The 22,330-nt window shown below is 46.0% G+C and overlaps 1 protein-coding gene across 1 annotated transcript in view; it reads right to left on the bottom strand.

Annotated features, from left to right (window-relative positions):
- The window catches only part of LYPD1 (LY6/PLAUR domain containing 1), a 46,363-nt gene extending 25,120 nt beyond the window's left edge, over positions 1-21,243 (bottom strand). The window contains exons 1-2 of the mRNA XM_039229919.1: positions 21,192-21,243; positions 19,722-19,859 (exon numbers count right to left, since the gene is read on the bottom strand). Coding sequence (XP_039085850.1) covers positions 19,722-19,859; positions 21,192-21,243 — 190 coding nt within the window. The remainder of the gene's footprint in view (positions 1-19,721; positions 19,860-21,191) is intronic.
- Between the last annotated feature and the right edge of the window lie 1,087 nt (positions 21,244-22,330).

Raw genomic sequence — 22,330 nt, 5'->3', positions numbered from 1 at the left:
TAGCTGGCTCACCACAGACTGAACACCTGGAACAACTCTGCTTGACATCAGCTCAGGAAGGGTCTGGGCTGTGGAATTCAACATCACAGTTACACCGTGGCTCTGAGGCTGGCATTCTGACCCAGAATTCTCTAGGATGACCTGGCTGGTTGCACATGGTGCAAAAATTTTTAATGTACTGAATTGCTGGTCTGGTGATACTTTTGGCCCAAACTCTCCTTCCTCAAGGTTCTTTCCTTGTGCACTTGATGAAGGGTCCTGTTATAACATGCACTCGCTCCCCAGATGGGACCTGGAAAGTTCTAGAACCCCAGCAGGTGAAAACTGCCTAGGCAGTGGTTCTCAAACATCATTATGCAGAAGTAGTACCTGGGCATTCCTTAAATATTGGTTCTCAGAACCAACTGTAGATAATTCAGATAGGGGGCCAAAACTTCCAAATTGCCACTTTGGGGAAGGAAAGGGCTCATGTAGGCTCTAAATACACCAAACAGTTTATCCAGGGAAAAGGCTTTCACCACCTTTTCATTTGGCATTACAGCCCAGCCCCTGCTCTACCCTGCACAGCCAAGGCTGTGACAGCCCTGATGCCCCGCAGCTGTGGAGGAGAGATGAGCCAGTTTTTCTTCACTCCTTTCCACTCTTCTCCTTGACCACACTTGGTCCGTTGCTGCCTCCCTGTCACAATGGATCAGTTCTATCAGCTTCATTCGAGGACAGGCTCCTCCATGTGCCTGCTCTCCAAGCACTTCAACTATTGAGGGTGGAATGCTCACTGTCAACCAGTTAATTCATACATGAAATGACCACCTTAGAAGGCCAAGATGCTCCTAGAGGTGATCAGGCCAGTGCTAGTTTGAGTACCTACCACTAGGATTTCTTCCCTTTGGGCCCTTTATATCCCACCGGGGTGGCTTTCTGTGTTCAAAAGCTACACTGTATATGGTAAGTTTTACCCAGGATTTGGCACACTTCTTCTGTGACAGGCTAGACAGTTAACATTTTGGCCTTTGAGGCTACGTAGTCTCCATCATGACGACTTGGTGCTGAGATTTTATCACGGAGGCTACCAAAGACCATGCATGGCCTAGGAGTGTGGCTGTGCTCCGATAAAGTTTCCATCACAGAAATCGGCCACATTCGTCCACTTGGGCTGTCACAATAAAATATCCCAGCTTGCATGGCTTAAACAACAGAAATTTTGTCAGAGTTCTGGAGGCTAGAAGACTAAAGACCAGGATACTGGCAAAAGTTGAGTTTCTGGTAAGAACACTTTCCTGGCTTATAGTCAGCTGCGTTCCTTCCTGTGCATATCGAGGACCCTGGTGTCTCTCCCTCTCCTCTAAGTAGGCACATCCCATTGGAAGCCCTACCCTCGGACCTCATCTAACCCTAATTATTCTCAAAGGCCCCGTATCCAAGTGCAACCACACTGAGGGTCAGGGCTTCAATGTACAAATTGGGGGGGGGGGTGGCATTTCAGTTCATAACACAAGTATTGGGCCAGATTTGGTCCAAGAGCCATAGTTTGCTTACCTCTGCTCTATTCTATCAAAATCCAATCACCTTTACTAATGAAAACTATTCCCCTCATCTGGTCTTTCCTCTCTAGTTATGTAAGAGACATGACCAATAGTTTGGAACATTTGCCTTTTTTAAAAAAAGTTACTTATTTGAGAGAGAGAGAGTGAGTGAGCAAGCACAAGCGAGTGAGCAGGCAAGGGACAGAGAGGGAGAGAGAGAGAATACGGAGTAGGCTCCACACTGTCAGCCCAGAGCCTGATGTGGGGCTCGAACCCACGAAGTGGGAGATCATGACCTGAGCTGACATTTAACTGATGGAGCCGCCTAGATGCTCCTAGAACTGTTGCTGTTTGAAGAATGTCAGAAAGAATCTCTGGGTTCTAAGTTAGCCAAGGCTGCTCTACCAAAGGCCTTTGCTCATTTTAAACTATTTGGAGAATTTTATATCCACATTTTACAAAATGTTTTTAACTGAACTATCTCTGTAGAGAGTACATTCTTCATAGCATTCGCAAACACTACAGAAGACCTAGGCACAGCTTGAAGGCAGAAATGAGGGGGGTAAAAGGCAAAGTCAGATCCACTACAAGAACAGTTTCCAGTGTGGCTGTATGTGACTGAGTAAAACTCACACTTAGAGGGCTTACCGTTCTGTTCTATGTGAGCCAAAATGGAGCAGACTCCACCCTTGCACAGTGTATCTGTGTAACTGTCTCTAGCAGTCAACATCTTCTAACATGCTCTGTCACAAGGTCCTGAGTTTTTTCTTTGGTGGCCGCGATATAACCAGAAACCAGCTTATTTGTGTAAGAAGCCCAGTGATAGTTGGTGTAATGTCCTTGTTTTAGCCATGGTGGATCCAAAATGTTGCTTGGGCTCCACTGTTCTCCCATATTTTCTGCTTTGAAGAAGAAGAGTGCCTCTTAAAGCCTGATACAAATATCGATGTGGTAACCTGTTTCCCCTCTGAGTTTAATTATACTTTTCTAGATGTACTTTCAGGAATTTAATGATTTTCTAAGTTTTCTTCAAATCATACTTGGAAAGAAGAATGATCTTGTTTTTTTCAAAAAACACCATTTTCAAGTAAACTTATATTGCTAAAGAGATAATTTGAGAGTTCGAGAGGAAGCACTACTTACTAGGAAGGCATTTGGTAGTACAAACGGCTTCTGTTCAGCATTTTTTGTTGTTGTTTGGGGTGTTTTTTTTTTTTTTTGATGCCTTATTTCTTGACCTGTCTAAAAGGACCACTTAGACTCAAAAATAAGTGGGAACTCACCGTTGCTGGCAAACCCAATGGGAAATAATTGTATTTCATCATAAAGCAAAGAAAGTTTCAATAATAAACTTGCTAGAAATTGTTAAACTTCATTTTTTTACCAATAAAAATCACCTTAGAAGAATTATTCCCAGTAATTATTAGCCTAGGTAAATATTAGCCTAAGTGCAGGATCAGGGTCTACCATTAATTTCTTCGATTAAGTTCTGGGTCTTGAAGAAATCTTAAGCTTCTCATTTACAGACCAACACAGAGCAGGCTGAAATGAATAAGTAAAACATGCATGTTTCATTTTGCTTCTGAATAAATCTTTTTTTTTTTAATGTTTTATTTATTTCTGAGAGAGAGAGAGAGGTAGCATGAGCAGGGGAGGGTCAGAGAGAGAGGGAGGTACAGAATCCAAAGCAGGTTCCAGGCACTGAGCTAGCTGTCAGCACAGAGCCCGATGCAGGGCTCAAACCCACGAACCATGAGATCATGACGTGAGTCAAAGTCGAACGCTTAACCGACTGAGCCACCCAGGTACCCCGCTTCTGAATAATTCTTTACATGGTGGAAAAAACATTGATTCTCAAGTCCAACTGACCTAGACTAGAATTACTGCTGAGATAACACACTACACTTCTTTCAGCCTGTTAACACTTTTGAAAAGGAAGAAAGATATACCGATTCAACAGACTAACATGCGATGATTAAGGTGACGATGACTGCAAAGCACGTGTGACTCTGTCGGTCCATGATATGTGCCTAAGAAAAGTCAACTTCCAGGGCACCTAGGTGCCTCAGTCAGTTAAGTGTCTAACTTCAGCTTTGGTTCAGGTCATCATCTTGTGGTTCATGAGTTCTAAGCTTCACGTAAGGCTCTGTGCTAACAGCTCAGAGCCTGGAGCCTGCTTTGGATTCTGTGTCTCCCTCTCTCTCTTCCCCTCCCCTGCTTGTACTCCATCTCTCAAAAATAAGCAAAACATTAAAATTTTTTTAATTTTTTTTTTACAAAAACTTTATTGTCAAATTGGTTTCCATAATACCCAGTGCTCATCCCCACAAGTGCCCTCCTCCATGCCCATCCCCCCTTCCCCCCCACATCCATCAGTCTTCAGTTTGTTCTCAGCATTCAAGAGTCTCTCATGGTTTGCCTCTCTCCCTTTTCCCCACCATTCCCTTCTTCTCCCCCATGGTCCTCTGTTAAGTTTTTCCTGTTCCACTTATAAGGGAAACATATGGTATCTGTCCTCCTCTGCCTGACTTATTTCACTCAACATAACACCCTCAAGGTCCATCCATGTTGCTACACATGGCCAGATTTCATTCTTTCTCATTGCCATGTAGTATTCCATGGTATAGATAAACCACATCTTCTTGATCCATTTGTCCGTGGATGGACACTTAGGCTCTTTCCATGTTTTAGCTATTGTTGAGAGTGCTGCTATGAACATTGGGGTACATGTGCTCCTATGCCTCAGCATTTCTGTATCCCTGGGGTAAATTCCTAGCAGTGCTATTGCTGGGTCATAGGGGAGTTCTAGTGTTAGTTTCCTGAGGAACCTCCACACTGTTTTCCAGAGGGGCTGTACCCGTTTACATTCCCACCAACAGTGTAGGAGGGTGCCCGTTTCTCTACATCCTCGCCAGCATCTAGAGTTCTCTGATTTGCTCATTTTAGCCACTCTGACTGGCGTGAGGTGATATCTCAGTGTGGTTTTGATTTGTATTTCCCTGATGAGGAGGGATGCTGAGCATCGTTTCATGTGTCTGTTGGCCATCTGGATATCCTCTTTGGAGAAGTGTCTGTTCATGTCTTCTGCCCATTTCTTCACTGGGTTGTTTGTTTTTCGGGTGAAAAAAAATTTTTTTTAAGTCAACTTCTTTGACTTGAAGTGGTTTTTTAAAATTTATTATTTTCTTTAGAGATACAGAGCATGTGAGCAGGGGAAAGGGGTCGAGAGAGAGGGAGAGAATCTTAAGCAGGCTCCATGCTCATCACAGAGTCCGACATAGGGCTTGATCCCATGACTCTGGGATCATGACCTGAGCTGATATCAAGGGTCTGATATCAAGGGTCAGGTGCTTAACCCACTAAGCCATCCAGGCGCCCCTTGTTTTCCATTTAAAATACACAACTACCACGGAGAAGTGACAAACAAGGCTGAGGGAAAATTAAGATGAGCTTGGAGTACCTTACCTTGTGGTGCCAAAAAATAAGTGTTCAAAAAAAGATGGGGCATGATGAAAGGACACAGAGTCCAAACTCCCAGGGGACAGCTAGGGCAATTTGAGCCACAAAATTAACAACAGTACTGGATTAGAACCCATGGCATGAAGTGAATATCCACCAGTACACCTTTATACAAATAAGTAAATGAGTAAATAAATATTTGGAGCAGAAGGGGCAGCTCTATCTTACAGAAGGACTCCAAAGAATAAATGCAGAAGGAATGAGGGAAATATAAATTAAGATCAGGACACCACAAGAATAATTGGTAATGCGGAGATATACCAACAGGTGCTGACATTATTGAGCAAAGGTCGAGGAGAAAAAGGATACTGGTATAACTTCAAAGAATTTCCTTCAAGTTATCTATTAATTACAAAGGGAAAAACAGTCACTTGACTGTGGAGAAGCCCAGCAGACACCATCTTAGTAAGTGATCAAAGTCGTCATCAGTAGTAATAAGACATGCTAACATTACACACCTGTTGATTTAATGCACTGAAAAGTGATAGCACATCACTTCTGAGTAGTCTTGTAATCACAATTTGACCATAAGAAAACAACAGACCAACCCAAAATGTAGGACACTATACACAAAGCTGATGAGTCCTCTTCAAAAGTGCCGGCATCACAAAAGACAACGAAAAAACGAGGAGTTGTGGGAGACTAGCCAAGATCAAGGAGGCACGCCAATGAAATGCACTGTGTGACCCCAGAGAGGATCCTGGCACATAAAAAGGAAAAGCTGGTGAAATCTAAAGGCAAGCCATGGGTTAATTAATCGTGTTGCACTACTGTTATTTTCTTAGTTTTGGTCATTATACTGTAGATAACGCAAGTTATTAACATTAGCGGAAACTAGGCAAAGGGTATAAAGTCTGTACTATTTTGCAGCTTTTCTGTGTCACATCATTTCAAAAAAATTTTTAATAAAAGACATGACTATGAGTGAGGGTCAAGTCTCTATCATTTTTCTTTGTACTACGTGCTGCAATGAGGCATCCCCGGCCACTGTCCAATGCTGATGACCAATATGTGACCGATGCAGCCCCAAACGTCTGTGCTACTTCACTCTGGCCTCAAAGATCTTGGAGAATCCTGAAGTGACTATTTTTGGGGGGCGGGTGAAGGGTGGGCTTCAAGGGAGATTATTGGGGGAATATTTTTTTGCCCACCTGTTTCCTTCCTCACAAAGGGAACTCAGTGTACTCCTGGCCAGCCTCAACCTCTATTCCCTCATTCTCAAGGAAGTGACATATCTGACTGGTAAATCTGGGAAGAATAAAGCAGACACACATTGTTCATCTGCTTTCTTTTCCTTCTTGGGAGTGAATGGCTTATAGCACACAGGTGTTCTGCCATGCTCATCAGGACAAGAAACTTCCCTTCTTTGGCCTCTATGGACTGGGCCGACCAGCTCATTTGGAAGCCCATTTGATACTCACCCCAAAGCTATTCCCTTCGACGTTGTCTTTCTCAGTTACTGTGGTGATATATTTTGCCCTCATCTACCCTGTCCCCTGCTTTATTTCTCAATATGCTCAGATCCTGGGTAAGAAGAAAGGCTGGTAACCGTTGGGCACTCTCTAGACCCCATCTTGTTCCATGCGTCCCTGTCTGCATGGCTTCCTAGAGCCTAAGTCTGTAGCCATGATTCTCTTTGAAGCTGGGAAGCATTTTCCAATGAATCATCTATTCCAAATAGACTCTGGACTTTGAAAATCATAAATAATAATGACTCAACATTGTTTTTGCTGGGTGAGTTGAGCTGCACTGCAGCAAAAAGAGGATCTAGATCATACCCCAACCCGCTCCCCCCCCCCCCCCCCCCCCCCCCCCCCCCCCCGCCACACATGCGTGCGAATTTGACCCGCCCCAGAGAGTACGGGACTACAGTCTTATTAGAACCTACTGGCAATGAATAGGTTTCTAAAAGAAGCTATTTTCCTAGTTTTCACACTTGAGGCTCTGCCCCAACTGTCAATTAAATAGAGGCATAAAGGACATATTCCCTCCTCTTTACGGACCATCGTGCATTTATCTTTTCCAACAGTTTCCTTTGCATTTGCTCTTTTTGCTGGTATAAGGACAGAAATTTCTCAACAGAGTCTTTAAAAGTCCATTACTTTCACCCCACGTTGTACAATTTAGTTTTAAAGTCAACTTCTATGGCAAACTGCTACTTGTGTGAATGCCCGTCTGGGAGTGAGACTAATCTTCCTCTACTCGAAAAATAACCAACACTTACTGCACCAGACTTATGATTACATCACAATAAATATTCTATGCAGAACTAGGAAGAGCTCCTCAAAGAAAAATGCTTGGAAACGGGTAATTGGAATGAACTATATGCATTTTCACTGAGCTTTGAAAGAAACTGCGAGAAAAAAGATCTTCGATCTGTTCCCAAGTATTTTTTTTTCTCTTAAAGAACACCATGTGAGGAATTTTGACAGTGTCTGCATTCTAATGGGAACATCTCAGGAAGAAGAGGCTTATCTATATTTGTGCCTCGTTACTGCCATGATGGGCGCCTTTATCAGGGATAAAAAAAGGGAGAAAACCCAGAAGGCACTTCTTCTGTCGGGACAGTTTTGTGTTCTGGCTCTTAACTACTTTTCCTTTGCCATGGATGTGAATACTTTAAAAGCCCAAAGAAGTCCCTCCATTGGAGCTACAGATGGCCACATGAACCAAATAAGAATGTGAACAACCCATTTTAAAAGGCCAAAAAAACCCCAAAAACACCCCCCCAAAAAAACAAACCCAAAAACTCCTCAAAATACAAAACCAAGGAAAGTGCCAAGTTCTACACTGTACATCCATACAGATGCCAAGTCCATCTTCACTGTGCTGCGAGGACCAGAAACTGATAGTAATGTTCAGGAGCTGCGGTGACCCCGAGGGTAAAAATAAACAAACATGCCTGCTAAAACAAGTTCCACCAACACCACAAAACAGACATGAAACAAGGTGCCTCGAGAACATTCTTTTCCCTTGTAACAGGGATGTGTTAATTTCATTATTCAGAAGCCTTTGATTACCCTTTTCAAAAGTTTTTTTTGGTTGAGTTTAATTTTCAAGGCTGTTAACCGTTGATGCCAACTTAATTATAACAAGCAAGCAACCAACCCATAATGGATGAGGCCAATTGTTAGCTTCACTTCAGCTTCACTTTAGGGTTGGACTTCTCTGCTCATTTATAACTTCCTGAGCCAGGAACATTCTGCACAGTCCCTTGCTTTTCCTCAGCTGGGGTCTCTGCTCCCTTGTTTGCTGGCAGGGGGATTGAGGCAATAGATATTTATGATTTATTATCTCAGTATTAACAGCGCCCTTCAATAATTTATGTAACTATGCTCCTGCATTTTTAATCTTGAAGCCCCTCTGATCATTACCCTTATCCTCTGAAATGGTAAGATTAACATAGAGGGACTCAAACCTTCATCATCAGATTCTTGCACAAAAATTCACCCAAATGTAGGAAAAATAGGGTCGCTGGTAGCATGATGGGTCCAGATGGGATGAGCCAAAAACATCTTTGTCGTAAACCCTGGCTGCCCTTGCACCTGTTGCCAAAACATGGCTTTCTCTTCTACAGAAAATATCCTTGTTTGGGGCACCTGGGTAGGCTCAGTCAATTGAGCATCTGACTCTTGATTTCTTCTCGGGTCATGATCCCAGGGTGATGGCATTGAACTCTACTCTAGGCTCCTCACTGAGCATGGAACCTGCCCAAAAGCTTAAGATTCGTATTCTCTCTCTCTTTTTCTCTCTGTCCTTCTCTCCCACTCGTGCTCTCTGAAAAAAAAAAAAAGAAAAAGAAAAATATCCTTGCACTAAAAAGTAGTTATACTCCTTTATCTCAGCATTCAGTAAACCCAAATATTTTGGAACATCATGGACATCTTGGATTAAACTTCAGGACACCACTTGCTAGCGTATGTGCTTCTTTCCCTTTCTAAAATGTGATTATGATTTAGGATGAAGGTCCTACGACAATGCATTTCAGTGTTCACTTTAGGCAAAAGAGAAAGTGATGTTCAGGAAAGGGAATTATCCTTGTTCTTTCTCCAGCGGCTCCTGGAGGCATTGTGCTGGAATTTTTCTGATGTTTTGCATGGATTTCTCAAAAGGTGATCAGGCAGACACACCAGCTGGCCACCCCAAAGACACCCTCTGCCATCTTCCTTATAGCAACAGTGGCAATGAGACCATGTTCTGACCAATCAAAAAGAAGCAGAATTCTCTCAGGGAACTTGGGGAGAGTAAGGCTGAAGATAAAAGCTCCTGATGCTATTCTTTCCCTTTAGCATGAACACAGTGGTCCCCTTGTGACCAAGAGGAAACAAGCCTGAGAGCGAAGAGCCAACACGCTTAGGAAGTGAGAGAGGGTAAATGGAGAGCACCCTGTCTTTGATGGTATCACTGAGCTGTGGGAACTCCAGGACCACTCACATCTGGACTACTGGTTAGGTAAACAAGAAACACCTTTACGGCTTAAGTTCCTGCTACTTGCCACCAAAAGCATCCTCAAGTGACCCAGAAAGTGACATCTGGGGGCAGGCAAGAGGCATCCACCTGCAGCAAGGGCTGGTTTATTCCATTTTGAAGCTGTGCCCATAGACTAAAGAGGGGGAAAGCGCAGTGCTTTATTATTTAAATATAATTTATTGTCAAGTTAGCCGACACAGTGTACAGTGTGCTCCTGGTTTTGGGGGTAGATCTCCGTGATTCATCGCTGATGTACAACCCTGTGCTTCCTGATGCCTGGGGGCTGTTGGAGCCAGAGCTTCCCTGAGGATGGTACCCAGGTCTCAGGACAATGATATTAATGATGGTCAATAAACAGCAAGAATACAAACAGTGAGTTGGCCCTTAGAGGTCAGTGAAACACAGTGTAAGTATAAGGCAGACAGTAGGAGAGCAAAAACGAGGTCTTTTTTCCACGTCCCGTTTCCCTCTGTGGTTTAGTTTGTGTACACTAATTAGTTTGGAAGTACATCCCCCTGCTCAAAGTCTGGATAGAGTGTACCATTTGTATCTCAAATTTGAACTGCTTGTGAGAGACGTACGGGTGGGGGCAGTGGTCTGGGCAGTGGGGGGAGAACAAGTATATGACGATGTGTGTGTGTGTGGGGGGGTTACTTTCCCCCTTAGGAAGTTCACGACCAAGGTAGATCTCCACTGTGCGACAAAGCTCCTGATAATGTCAACCTCCAGCTGACCAGATTGGCTAACTGGTGACCTGTCCCCAACTGGCTTGATTACCATGCTAGCTGGAGGTTTAGGAGGGAGCTGTGTGTCTTTCCAGAAAATATTCCTACACACAGAACAGCCAGATCAGCCTCGAAAGTGAGCTGACAACCTAGAAAATCTGGGTGTATTACACTTCAGAGTTGTTCCTTAAGTGGTAACTGTGACTAACAGGCATCAGTTGGCTTTTTCTGGCTTAACTGAAAAGCAATTGGTATGCTAGGCTTAACTTCGTTCTATTTGTCCTCTTGTGTTGGAGATTTTAAACTCCCTCATTTCTGGTCTATTATTTTTTAAATGCCAATCAGTCTGTTTTTGCTTGAAACTTAATTTCTTCAACTATACTCATTTAGCAGGCATATATTGCGTGTCTGCATACTAGTGAGTGAGTCTAGGTGTGTGTGTGTGTGTGCGCGCGCACATGTGTAGAAGAGAGAGAGAGAGAGAGAGAGAGAGAAGGGGTAGGTGGGGAGTATGCGAGGGAGAGAGAAAGAATGTGCATGGTGTCCTTTCAGGAGCCCTGTATCTAGAAATGAAAACCATGAATGGGCTCTAGCGCTTGAAGCTCAGGTTCAGTTGGATTAGGATAAGATACTTTAAAAACACTGAAAGGTTCTGTTGCCAGGCAAACTGCTGGCTGGAGAACGCGGCACAAAGATAAAATTGACAGAACATATTTTCGTCATCTCCCGTCACCACCTACACCAGGAAGGTCAAGTCTAAGATGCTTCTCCACCGGCTCAGGTAAGCAGGGGCCCTGGCTGGCTTTTCCACACAGAGCCAGTTTTTACAGGCGCTGCTTTAGTCTCTCTAGATCTTAACCCACTCTTATGTAAAATGCCTGCTTCTGCCTTGCTTTACTCTTCTTTCCCTTCCAACAGCCAGTGTCAGGCTGAGCAGAAAGTTGTTTGACCTTTCAGAGAAAGTTAGGTGACTCTTCCCTCTGCAGGTTCAGCTCTGCCCACCCGCTGCCTCTCCCTCTGAAGGCAGGGAAATTCTCCTAAGAATCGCGTTGGCTTTGAAGCCCTGATCTCTTTGCACTCCCAGTTCGGGTGTCTTCACTGGGTGGAAAGCTAGCCAACCTGCCTAGCCTCTTGTTATTTCCGAACAGACTCTCTGAAGTTACAGGAGACCCGAGTGGTTTGCTAGATTTTTGCATAAGCAATAAAACAGTGCATAAAACCCACGGCCCGGCGTCACTTAATACACCTGCTTCCGCAGATGCTCTTTGAAGAAGCCTCAGCGGAGGGCATCGTAAACTTCTCTGCACATTCGTATTCATGCCGAGCACAGCATGCACGGGCTATAGCGGCGGGCGCTGCGTGCCTGGTGCCACCCGCCTCTGGCACTGTCTCCAGTCATTCCTCTGCTCTCGCCAACAAGTCCAAGAAATAGAAAAACATAAAAAGCTATTGTCCATGTCCAGTGAGAAATGAAATGCACTGGACCAAGTATCACAACTTCCTTAAAATAATACAACACTTCATCACTTGTGCATCTGGATCCCTCTCCGTGGTTTGCGAAGTCATAAAGCTCAAAATCGACGTCCTAAGCCATCACTGCTTTTTTTTCTATTTAAATGCATTCCTTTAAAAAAGCAATTTATTAGATGCTCTCTCTGGTTTCACCTTATCTAAAAAAGCACTTAATTCAGTTCATCTCCTGCTTTGCTTTGTACTGTTGCAGGCAATCAGAAGATTGGAAGCAATGTATTAATAAGAGAACATGCCCTGCAGCTCTGGCCCGTGAAACAGCTCCCGAATCACAATGCAGCCACAACCCCAAGTTCACCATGGGTAGAAAGAAGTAATGGCGTAGATCATAGTTCTTTTTATGTGTAGGCTGAGTCATCACAGATTTGGGTGAAGCTCCTAGGTTACAGACAAGACCTTTTGTAGAATGCCCAGGGGAGTAAACATATTGTCCACTACCAGCAAGTCTCCTCTCCCCCAAATACACCACTTCTACTGCAATGAAAACTGTACGGCAAGGAAGAGCCCAGCCTAGTTTTTAAGGAGGGAAGAACAGAGGGGAAAATGCAATCAATGGTTCTGCCTACATGAAAGCTAGAATCAATGATTTGGTTTGGGAGAAAAAGGCCAGACTTGCACATGTTGCCTGAGTATTTGCTGTGGATGACCTAATCGTGCCAGAATCCCATTGCCTTAATAAAAATCCCTTCCCAGAATACGTCTCAGCCCTGTTCTACCCTCAAGCCTTCTCAAGGGAAGAAAGAGAAATGGACTGCTCAAGATGTTTAAGGCCTCAGGAAAGAAAACTCCTTTCTTTTCATCTGTAAAATTATCTGGCCTATCAGTGATGCCGATCAGGGGTGGGCAGCTGGGATCCTGGTTAAGAGCCTCAGGCATTAGGAACAGCCCATCCAGGTGCCTGAGGATTCTTGTGGTTAGCACAAGCCATTCAAGGTCCCCTCGCGGAGAAGCAGATTAACTCTTTAATAGATGGCAATGGATGGAGAGCCCAGCACTTGGCACATAGATGCTTGATGAACATGAACTCCTTTGCCCTACAGCTCACTGGAATGACTTGCTCTTGGCTCAGGTTTTTAGTTTGGCTCAGCAAACTAGGCTAATAATCCTGTGGAGTTTCAAGTTCACAAACCACTCCATCTCATCCCCTCCAGAATTTAAGCATTTTCCAAACCTCAGCTTTCTCTTCAATTCCTTGTATAAGCAGAAGGAAAGATTTCTCAAAATGAAAGGTGAAATGGATGAATTTAAGAAGTATTACCATAAGCAAAAGAAACCAGTCACAAAAGGTCACATATTGCATGGCTCCATTTATATGAAATGTCCAGAAGAGGCAAATCCAGAGAGACAGAAGGTAAATTAGTGGCTCCCCAATTAGTGACTGCTAATGGGCACAGGGTTTCTTTTTGGGGGTGATGAAAGTGTTTGGGAATTAAATATCTACCCGAAATTAGATTATATTTACAATTCTGTGGAGTATACTAAAAAACATTTTCAAAGGGTGAATTTTATGGAACCTAAATTATGGCACAAAAATTGTTATTAAAGAATGCCCCCCAAGAAGATTATAATAATTGAAAAAAATCCTAGGGAAGGCAAAGGACTTGAGGTTTAGTCCCACTGGCTGTTTGGTCCTGAGCAAATCACTCAACCTCTCTGCATCTCAGATTCACCAACTACGGAGTTAGGATGTTACCTCACTGTGAACCTTCAGGCTAATTACAAAGATCTTATTGTAAGGGATTAAAGGTTATATTCAAGGGCTCTTTCAGTCTGCAAAATGAAGAAATAATATGCCAGGTCCCCTAGGCTAAGATATCTGGGCCATCTTCAGAGGCAGGTACAGAGAGGAGTAGAAGCAAATCCCGGTGAGCATTCTGGCAGGTTTCTACTTTTAGGACTGATTCTGAAAGATGGGTATACTGACAGAATTTCTCACTGTCTTGTATCTCACAAGAAAACGGGTGGCCTGTTCCTACATTTTACAAGGGAGGGAGCTCAATCCCCAGGACATTAAGTAACATCTTCATGGGGAGCCTGGTACATGGTTGTTTTCTCTTCCAATGGAGCTAAGTGGCCTTCCCACTCACCTACTAAAAACAAGGGCTGGGTACTGAATCCTTGTGCATAGTGCGATAATGCTATGCCAGGTTTGGGATTTAGAACCTAAATCATTCAATCATTTTAGCAATTTGAAAGAAAAAAAGGAAGGAGTGGGGGAGAGAGGGACAGAGGAGGAGGAGAAAGAGAAAGACTCAGGAGGCAGGCAAGAAGAAAGCAGGGGTGGAGGGGAGAGAGGGAGATAGAGACAAAGAGAGAAAGCAGGCTATAGATTCTGATCTTTCTGTTTCAGGAATATACAAGGGAAGCAGATTTCCTTTTCAGAGTTCAAAGAAACGGTGTGTTTTGCTTTTGTGCTCCGTTTCATTTTTCACTTGGGGAAAAAATCCCAGCTTTGAAGTCTCTCCGTTTAAATTCATTAGGAAAACCATCAATGATGGAAGCTTTCATGAAATTGTGTGGGAGGAATTAGTGTTATGGGAGAGCTGGATCAACCTTCAAACATTTTAGCTCTGGAGATGGGAGGTCCGCACCGGCTGCTCCTTCAGCTGCAAAGTTAACATAAACAAATGCTTCACTTAACTGGAGAGTCTAAGGGACTAATGACCCTTGATATCTACTTCCCAAATACTTCCTTGGCAGCCAGCTATGACTGCCACCTGAAAAAGATGGATCCTTCTTGAGAGCTAAGTGAACAAACTGACCAGCAAAATGTCTCGTCCCGAAGAGAAAGCGTCCTGCCAGAAAGGAGGTAGTGATATTGACATGCACTGCAGTCTTTTCCTCTATCATTCGTAACTTGATGGAATTGGACATGGAAACATTTTAGCAGGGCTGTGTTAACATTTGAGGAGCTTCTTCTTGGCATCTGAATCTTTCTTCAAGTGTTGCCACCTGTTGGACTCTCCTCAGCAAAGCTAAAATAGGGCGATTTGTTTTTTGACATTTGTTTTTCACTTCATTCTCAGACCATAGTCCATAGCACAGGTGACTGATTCAACATGGATTTGGGGGTGACAAGGTTAAGACTACAGGTGGGATGCAGGAAATGACAGCGAGGATGATGGGGGAAAAGAAACGATAGGGAGAAGACAAGGGGGCACTGACGATGAACAGGTAACCACTGATGCTCTTAACAAAATTGCTCTGGGAGCAAAGTGAGAAAATGTGCATACAACGTAACACAGATTAAATAAGTTATGATTTGAATGTCTGCAGAGAGGGATGACAATATTTTTATTTTTTTCTGAGAAGAATTATATAGATGTGTATGCAAACGTATGTGGGAAAACCTGTAAAAATACACACACACACACACACGTATGCCATTGTGTGTGTCGCTGGGTGCATGTGCACCTTAAATAAATGAATCCATGTGCAGAGTAACTGTGATATAATATTGATGAGCAGAACTGGCCCTTCTTCCTGACAAGTCTACCCCAAGGACAAACTGGAGCCCATTTTTTTAAAAATTGTGGTGAAATTAAGGGGCACATAGACGTAAGAACACATAGGCCACGGTTAGCTTTCCCTTTCCACAAACAGTGGAGGACTCATTGTTTCAGGGATATCAGGTCCTCACTTGCTATCCCTTATTTAGCTCATGAGAAAATAAGGCATACAATTAACCTATTCAAGGCAAGCAACCATCCCTGCCCAACTTAATGAGCAACTAACTAATCTGGAAGGAAAACAGCCATTACTTATATAGCCATAATGTAGATGCAACATGGCATATAAATCAGTAACTCTTGTATTGCAAAAAAGACAAATAGATTAATGCATGTTGCAAAAGATGGGTGAAGAGATCGATTAGGTTACTGATTCAGACCATGAACTTTCTCTCAATATACTGCATTTAACTTTTAAATAAGGTTTAGGAGAACCTGTAACATTTTGCTCACTGACAGAGCCATATTTTACTTAGGGCAGAAATTGGCTAGTCTATAAAAATTAAATTATGCCCCTTTCACTGTATCTAGTCAAGAGGAAAAACTCTAATTACAAGATTGCACTGTCAAACAAATGCAAATTCACATTCTTTATATCCTGGTTTAAAAATTCATATGGGGGGAGCTTCTATTCTGAAATGAGAATCAATATTTGAAATATTTTTCAGAGTGCGGTGATAAGCAAGAGCTGAAGAAATGTCATTATCAAGGGTGCTGGTAAGGAGAAGCTAACTCATTAAGAGCAGAACTTGCAAGAACAAGTCATTTGTTATGCAAACATTTAAATATCAATTAGTAAGGACAATGAAGGAAGGCTCTTCCTCCCCAGAGCCCAGTGCTTTAGAACTCCAGAAATGACCAAGGGGGGGAAAAAAAAAGCAGTGGAAAATCTCTGCACCTAATAGAAATGCCACTCTGGGGAAGAGGTAAAGGTTAATTTTAAATGTACTTCCCAATTGAAAATTAAATGTACCTGTCTCCAAATTCATAAGAGCTGAGTTTGCAGACTTAATCCAGAAAGGACTAACTAAAGACCTAAGCATATTGCATTGCTGGTATTTTTTGGAAAGAGAATGCCTTTCATCACTGCTTAATGTCAAACTTGCTTGGTTCATTAAAATCTCTTAGTCTGTTAAAACCGTGCTTTTCCTAGACCTGTGAAAAAATGCCAGTCCATACAGCACTCAAACTTTAAAAACCCTACTGGTTGGTTCCCATATTTCTTTAATATCCATTTCATGGCCTGTCCAGTCAACCAGTTCACAAAGCCTGTAAGGTGAATATGGTGGACATGGAAACCATCTATGTATTTGGCACTTTGCTTGCATTATCTTTTTCAGGCAAACCTCATGGTGTATTTTGCTATAAAGGGCTGGCTCAGGAAAGCAGGTGCCTTTTGGAAATAGTCGGCTGGCAGACAGGGACCAAATATGTAACTTTCCTGATCCTTGTTTCCCTCCTCTATAACACAAAAAGGTTGTTCCAGATTTAGGGGACCCCAGAGTCACTTGGGGAGCTTATCAAAGACCCATGGCTGGGTATATCACAGACTAAGAGAACTGGCTGCTGCAGGAGTGATGCGGGACATGTGGATTTCAACAAAACTTCTATGAAGAATCTGATGTGCCCCCTTAATTCTGAGTCACTGAGCCCTTTCAATTTCCATGCACTAAGATTCTCAAAACAACAGGTTATTGATCAAATGACAATATTTCTAACTTCAGTTCCTAATGCTATCATGTAACAGGTGTGACTTTCTTTCTCCAGAGTGGAAAGACTGAACCTGCAGAATTAATCACTGGTGGATTAGGGTCTGGGGAAACCAGGGCCACCAAAAAGGACTACCAGATTTCAGGAGATGCTTTGCATAAAACCTAGGAAAGTAGCCACTGCGTAGAGCACCCATGCTCCCAGGATGACTGTACTACAATGTGGTCACTGACTGTGAGGATTGTACTACACGTGCTCACCTACAGTCTAAGTCTTAGCCTGGCTCTCTATCCCTGTCAGCGTCAGGAGTGTTAAGAGTCACGCCAATTCATTGGTCTAACGGCTACATGGAAATAAAAATCAAAGCGCCTTGGAAGGAGCAGACCCCCAAACATTGCTCTTTTGACAAAGAAACATGCACTTGGCTAACTTTACTGAATTCAGGCTTAGAATGTGTGTCCTTCCCCCTTTTAACAGGCTTTTCCTTTGAGTCCAAGCATTGCTGATTTTCACACTTCACAATTGGTATTGCTTTCTTTTTTTCTTTCTCAGTGTACCCTTTGGCCCATGAACTATGGCTGGAAGAACCTAGTTTGGAGAGAAGGTGCCAATCTTGATCCAATGAATAGCAATTTCAGGCCTGGCACTTAAGAGACTCTCTGTACTAAAGATTCCTATAGAGGAGACAGGATTTAGAATACCTGATCTGCCTTTTTTACAGTGTTGTTTGGAGGAGACAATAAAGCAAGATGAAGAGCAACAACACTTTGAAAATGGAGTGTGTGGTGTTTATCTTACATATACTTCTAGAGAGGAATAAGTATGTCTCTGAAAAAAGACATCTCTTCTGACTATGGTTTGGGTTGTATCTTTTTCTCTCCTTGTCTCAACCATACCCCAGCTTATAAAACATGATACTCAGGTAAGCATTGGCCTAGAGGATCCTGAGAAAGTTCCTCATGTGTCCACAGTTTATCCCTATTTTTTCTGGCTCCAAACTACCACTTCAAAGAAAGCTGCAAATATTTGCGGGGGTGGGGTGGGGTGGGGGGGGGGAGTGAAATGTTAACACATTCAGGTGATTCCAACTAAAATCGCAGCAGTTCCTCTCGTAGAAGGGCAGTAGATTTTGCAGGTAAAATATTCAGGAATGAAACACCAGGAGAAAAGAAACAACTTATTAAAATCATAGATATCAATCTTAGCTACAGAATCGTCACTAGAGTTTCTTTTGCTTTTTTAATATCCCACATCCCAAGACAAATGACAGAACAATGCGTACTGCTTTTCTTGGGACAAATTATTCTTTTTTTTAAAAATGTTTTATTTCTGGGCGGGGAGAGAGAGAGAGAGCGAGCGTGAGCAGGGGAGGGTCAGAGAGAGACGGAGTCACAGACTGAAACAGGCTCCAGGCTCCCAGCTGGCAGTCAGCACAGAGCCCGATGAGGGGCTCGAACCCATGAACCACAAGATCATGACCTAAGCGAAAGTCGGATGCTTAACCGACTAAGCCACCCAGGCGCCCCGGGACAAATTATTCTTGAGAGCAATTATGTTTCAGCCTTCCCAAACAAGTGATTTTTGTGGAAAGATCTCACACCTAATGACCTAACAGGGACAGCTTTTAAAACTGTGCACGCATACCCTATCACCGCACAGTGAGGAGCTAGCTCTCTGCTCATCAAATGTCGCTGTCGTTGGTAACAAGGCATTTCCAGGCCCTTCTCTGAGAAGAAACTACTTTTCCAAGGTGCTGCCTTTAAAACTGTAACCTTTGCATTCATTTGCTAGCAGGTGAAGAGAATCACTTCACAGATTTAATCCCTTCACCCACAAGCCCTGGAGGCTAAGCAGTTACACCAACTAAAAGGGGAGCAGAACTTTGCTTCATTCCCTATCATTTGCCCATGATGCCATTTCCCTTCTTGTTAGTTTCCCGAAAAGGGTGAGGTCCAGGTTTATGGGTTTGACCTTGGAATTCAAACTAGAATTCCACCCCTTTTCCCCAAAGTGCCAGGTGCACTTGTAGGCAACTTTGGTTTCTGGTAAGCCTATTGGGAGGGGCTGGAGAGTTCCACATCAGGGAGAAAATTCTGGTCAGCTGAAGCAGGTGAGGTTTGCTCTCACAGGATGCCCTCCTTGTCTGCATAAAGCCCAGCACATCTCATCAGCCAGCTAGCAGCTAAGCTTGTGGGGCTGGAAACTACATTCCTTTGAACAATCTTGGCAATTTGTGCCTGGAATTTGATGCAGGAGCTCTAAAATTAAATAAAGATCCTGTACTGTTCTTCTAAGAAATACGGCATGGCTCTATGACAAAACACATTTTTCAAGCTCTGACCTCTGGGAACTTCAACTAGCTTCATATTTCAGGCTGACATTGCTCACAGGCTACTGTCTAGTTGCCCAAGCCGAGCTGGTTATCCATATATTTCCCAGCCTCCTGATCAGCTTTCAGCAGAGGGAGAGGAGGGGAGTAAATAAAAAAGAGGAGAGCCACACATTTAAATGCACTTCCCCTCCCCAGCCCCTTGGGGGGAAGCCCTGGTAATTAACTCTAATGGGATTAACTTGGAACTCTTCATTTTGCCAGCACTGTAAAAGTAAATCTGAGATAACCAGTGTGTGTGCATTAAGTCAAAGTCAGACCCCTTTCCTGTAATCTGATGCCCCCCACCTCCCCACTGCTACCCCTGACCAATGCTAGAGGGGGTTGGGGGCTGTTGGGTTCTTACCGGCACTTTGCTCCATCACTTCTTTCTGACACATGTCTTGAACATTCACCGTGCAATTCACTATAAACTCGGGGGAGGAGCAGTCGTTGTTCAGCTGGAATTCTTCACACTGGTAACACTGGATTTGCAGCGCAAAGCCTGTGGGGACAGAAGCAGTTGGGTTCAGATCCAGCCCCGAGACAGCGACCCTCCGCTGCCCCAGCCAGCCACAGATCCCGACCTAGGGGGTGCTTGGGCTCAGCACCCTTGGGGTCTCCAAGAAAGGCGAAGTGGCTGAAGCCGGCAGGGGGCAGCGCGGACACCAAGGGTCCCGCAGGATACAACTGAATTCTGCCTGAGACCCCTGGACCAATGGTCCGGAAACAAGGAGCCCGTCGGACATCACACCTGGCCTTTCGCCCACAGAAGTTTAAAGGACGGGTACACAAGTCGAGAGCGAAGTAGCTCCGGAGACATGCTTCAGCTCTAGTCTACAGCTACGGATTTGCCTGATTGTTAATTGGTTACAAATTACTTAATTACTATTTTGGTACCATTCGCGATTGCATTTGCGGACGCCTTTTTAGGTTTAGTTTTTGTCGTCAGCGTGCCTGTGCTGTGGCTCCGAGGCTCCCTGCACGACTACCCAGGAACCCAGGAGGAAGTGCAGGACGCCAAGTGCTGCTGCGTCCCGCGTCCCCGGCCCGCTTCGGGACAGTCCCCGCAGCAGCGCTGGGCAGGAAGGCGCAGCGTGTACGAGGGGCGTGTATGTGAGTGTGAGCGCGCGCGCGCCCGAGCCGCGACACCACCACCTTTTCTTCTTGGCTTTCAGGGCAGCCCGTTTGGCTAGGGTCCGGCCGGGGTCCCCACTCCGCAGCGCTCGCTCGAGAGCCGGTTGCATAATTGAGAGGCACCGAGACGTTTTCGCACCTCTCGGCATTCCAGCCTGGGCGCGCTGCCGGGATCACTGAGCCGCTGTCTAGACTTAACGCCCCCAGCTCCCGGGGACGGACGAGCCCCGGATCCCGCGCTTCCTCGCGGCTGCACAGAGGGTGCGCCCTGAGCGGTGCCACCCGGCTCCGGCGCGCCCCGGCCCCAGGCTGCCCAGCGCGCCCGTCACCTGTCGGCGGCGCCACTCCCACGGGTTGCTGGAGACGCCCGCTAACTTGGTGGGGCCAGGGGCTTTATCGCCCCCTCTCCCTTGGTAAGGCCCCAGCACCTCTCGGACCCTCCCTCCTCCCCAGCTCGGCTTCTCCCGCAGCCCGAGCCTCCGCATCTCCAGTCCCACAAATCCGTCGCTCCCGCCTCTCCTCCTCGAGACTTTCCAACGTCGCGCCTCCGGGCACCAGCACCCAAAGCCGCCGCCAAACTCCCGCTGGGCAACCCCTGCGCAGCACGGGCCCGGAGGTGGGTGCCAGGGGGGCGAAGGGGCAGAAGGGCCGATGGGGGTGTGCGCGCCTGGAGGGGCTGGTAGTCGCTTCCTCTTCTTACCTTGAAGCAGGAACAATCCGCAAAAAGTTGCCGCGATGCCGAGGACCCACATCCTCCCGGAGCCGCGGAACCAGGAGAGGGCAGGCGCATCAGAGGCGGCGACCGCGGCGGAGGCTGCCCGGGCCGCAGCGGCTGTGGCTGCCGAGGCTGCTGGGGCCCGTGCTCCTGCCGCCCAGGCCGCCGCCGCCGCCACGAGGAGCCGCAGGTGCCGCCGGCGGCGCCAGCATCGCCCGAGCCCGGGCTCCCGGCTGCGAGGCGCTGCTCCTCCCGCGGGCGCTCCCGGGCGGAGCGCGGCGTCTCCGGAGTTGGCGGCTGAGACTAGAGGAACTACTGGCGAGCCGGAGCACCCAAAAAACTCTCGTCTCTTCTCCCCACCTCCCGCTCCAGGCACCACGTGACGGCTGCCGACTCGGAGTGGGGGTGGAGGGCGAGGAAGGCTGGGACCGTCTTTTCACGTCCCCACCCCCTTCCTATCGCCCTCCCCTCCCGCCTCCGCACGTCCCCAGGACGGGGACGCCGGAGAGGCAGAGTGTAGTTTTCCAAGGTGGGGAGGCTGGAGACTGGGGAAGCGTGCGCGGGGCGCAGCAGGTGCCGCGGGGACCGGCCGGTCTCTGACTGCGGGACCGCGAGGTGGGGTCGGAAGACCGCGTGCCTAGCAGCCCTCGGCGCCCCCCAGGGCTGGTCCACGCGGCTGGCGTTGTTGCGAGGCCCGCGTTGGGAGCCCAGCGCCGGGGGCGGCGGGCTAGAGGGGCTCGTGCTCCCGTGAGTAAGGCGAAGTTGCACACCTGCAGGCTTCCCGAGGTGGCCGGTGCAGCTGCGCCTTTTCTTCCTGGGAGAAGCCCCTGGTTCAAGACCAGGATAGGCTTCGGCGGCGGGGGGGGGCAGGGTGCGGTGAGGACCCTGCCGGGACAGGCGCCGTTCGCCCCGGGGGGCCCTCCTTCCCTCTGCCCGCTCGCACAGCTGGAGGGTGCAGTGACGCCTAGCCCAAGACAGGGCGCTCCCCCCCCTTGGGACAACTGTCGCGAATTCCCACCAGTTAGCAAATCGCGGTGAAGGAGGGGATATCTTTCCTCTATTTCTTTCCTCCCAAAGGCCAGGATCTTCATCCTGCTTTTCTCAAAGTCACGGATTATTAGGAC

The sequence above is a fragment of the Hyaena hyaena genome, unplaced genomic scaffold (assembly GCF_003009895.1).
Source record: "Hyaena hyaena isolate Hyena2069 unplaced genomic scaffold, ASM300989v1 scaffold_41, whole genome shotgun sequence".
NCBI classification, from domain to species: domain Eukaryota; kingdom Metazoa; phylum Chordata; class Mammalia; order Carnivora; family Hyaenidae; genus Hyaena; species Hyaena hyaena.
The sequence above is the reverse complement of the archived record's forward strand: the minus strand, read 5'-3'. Positions and strand labels throughout refer to the sequence as shown.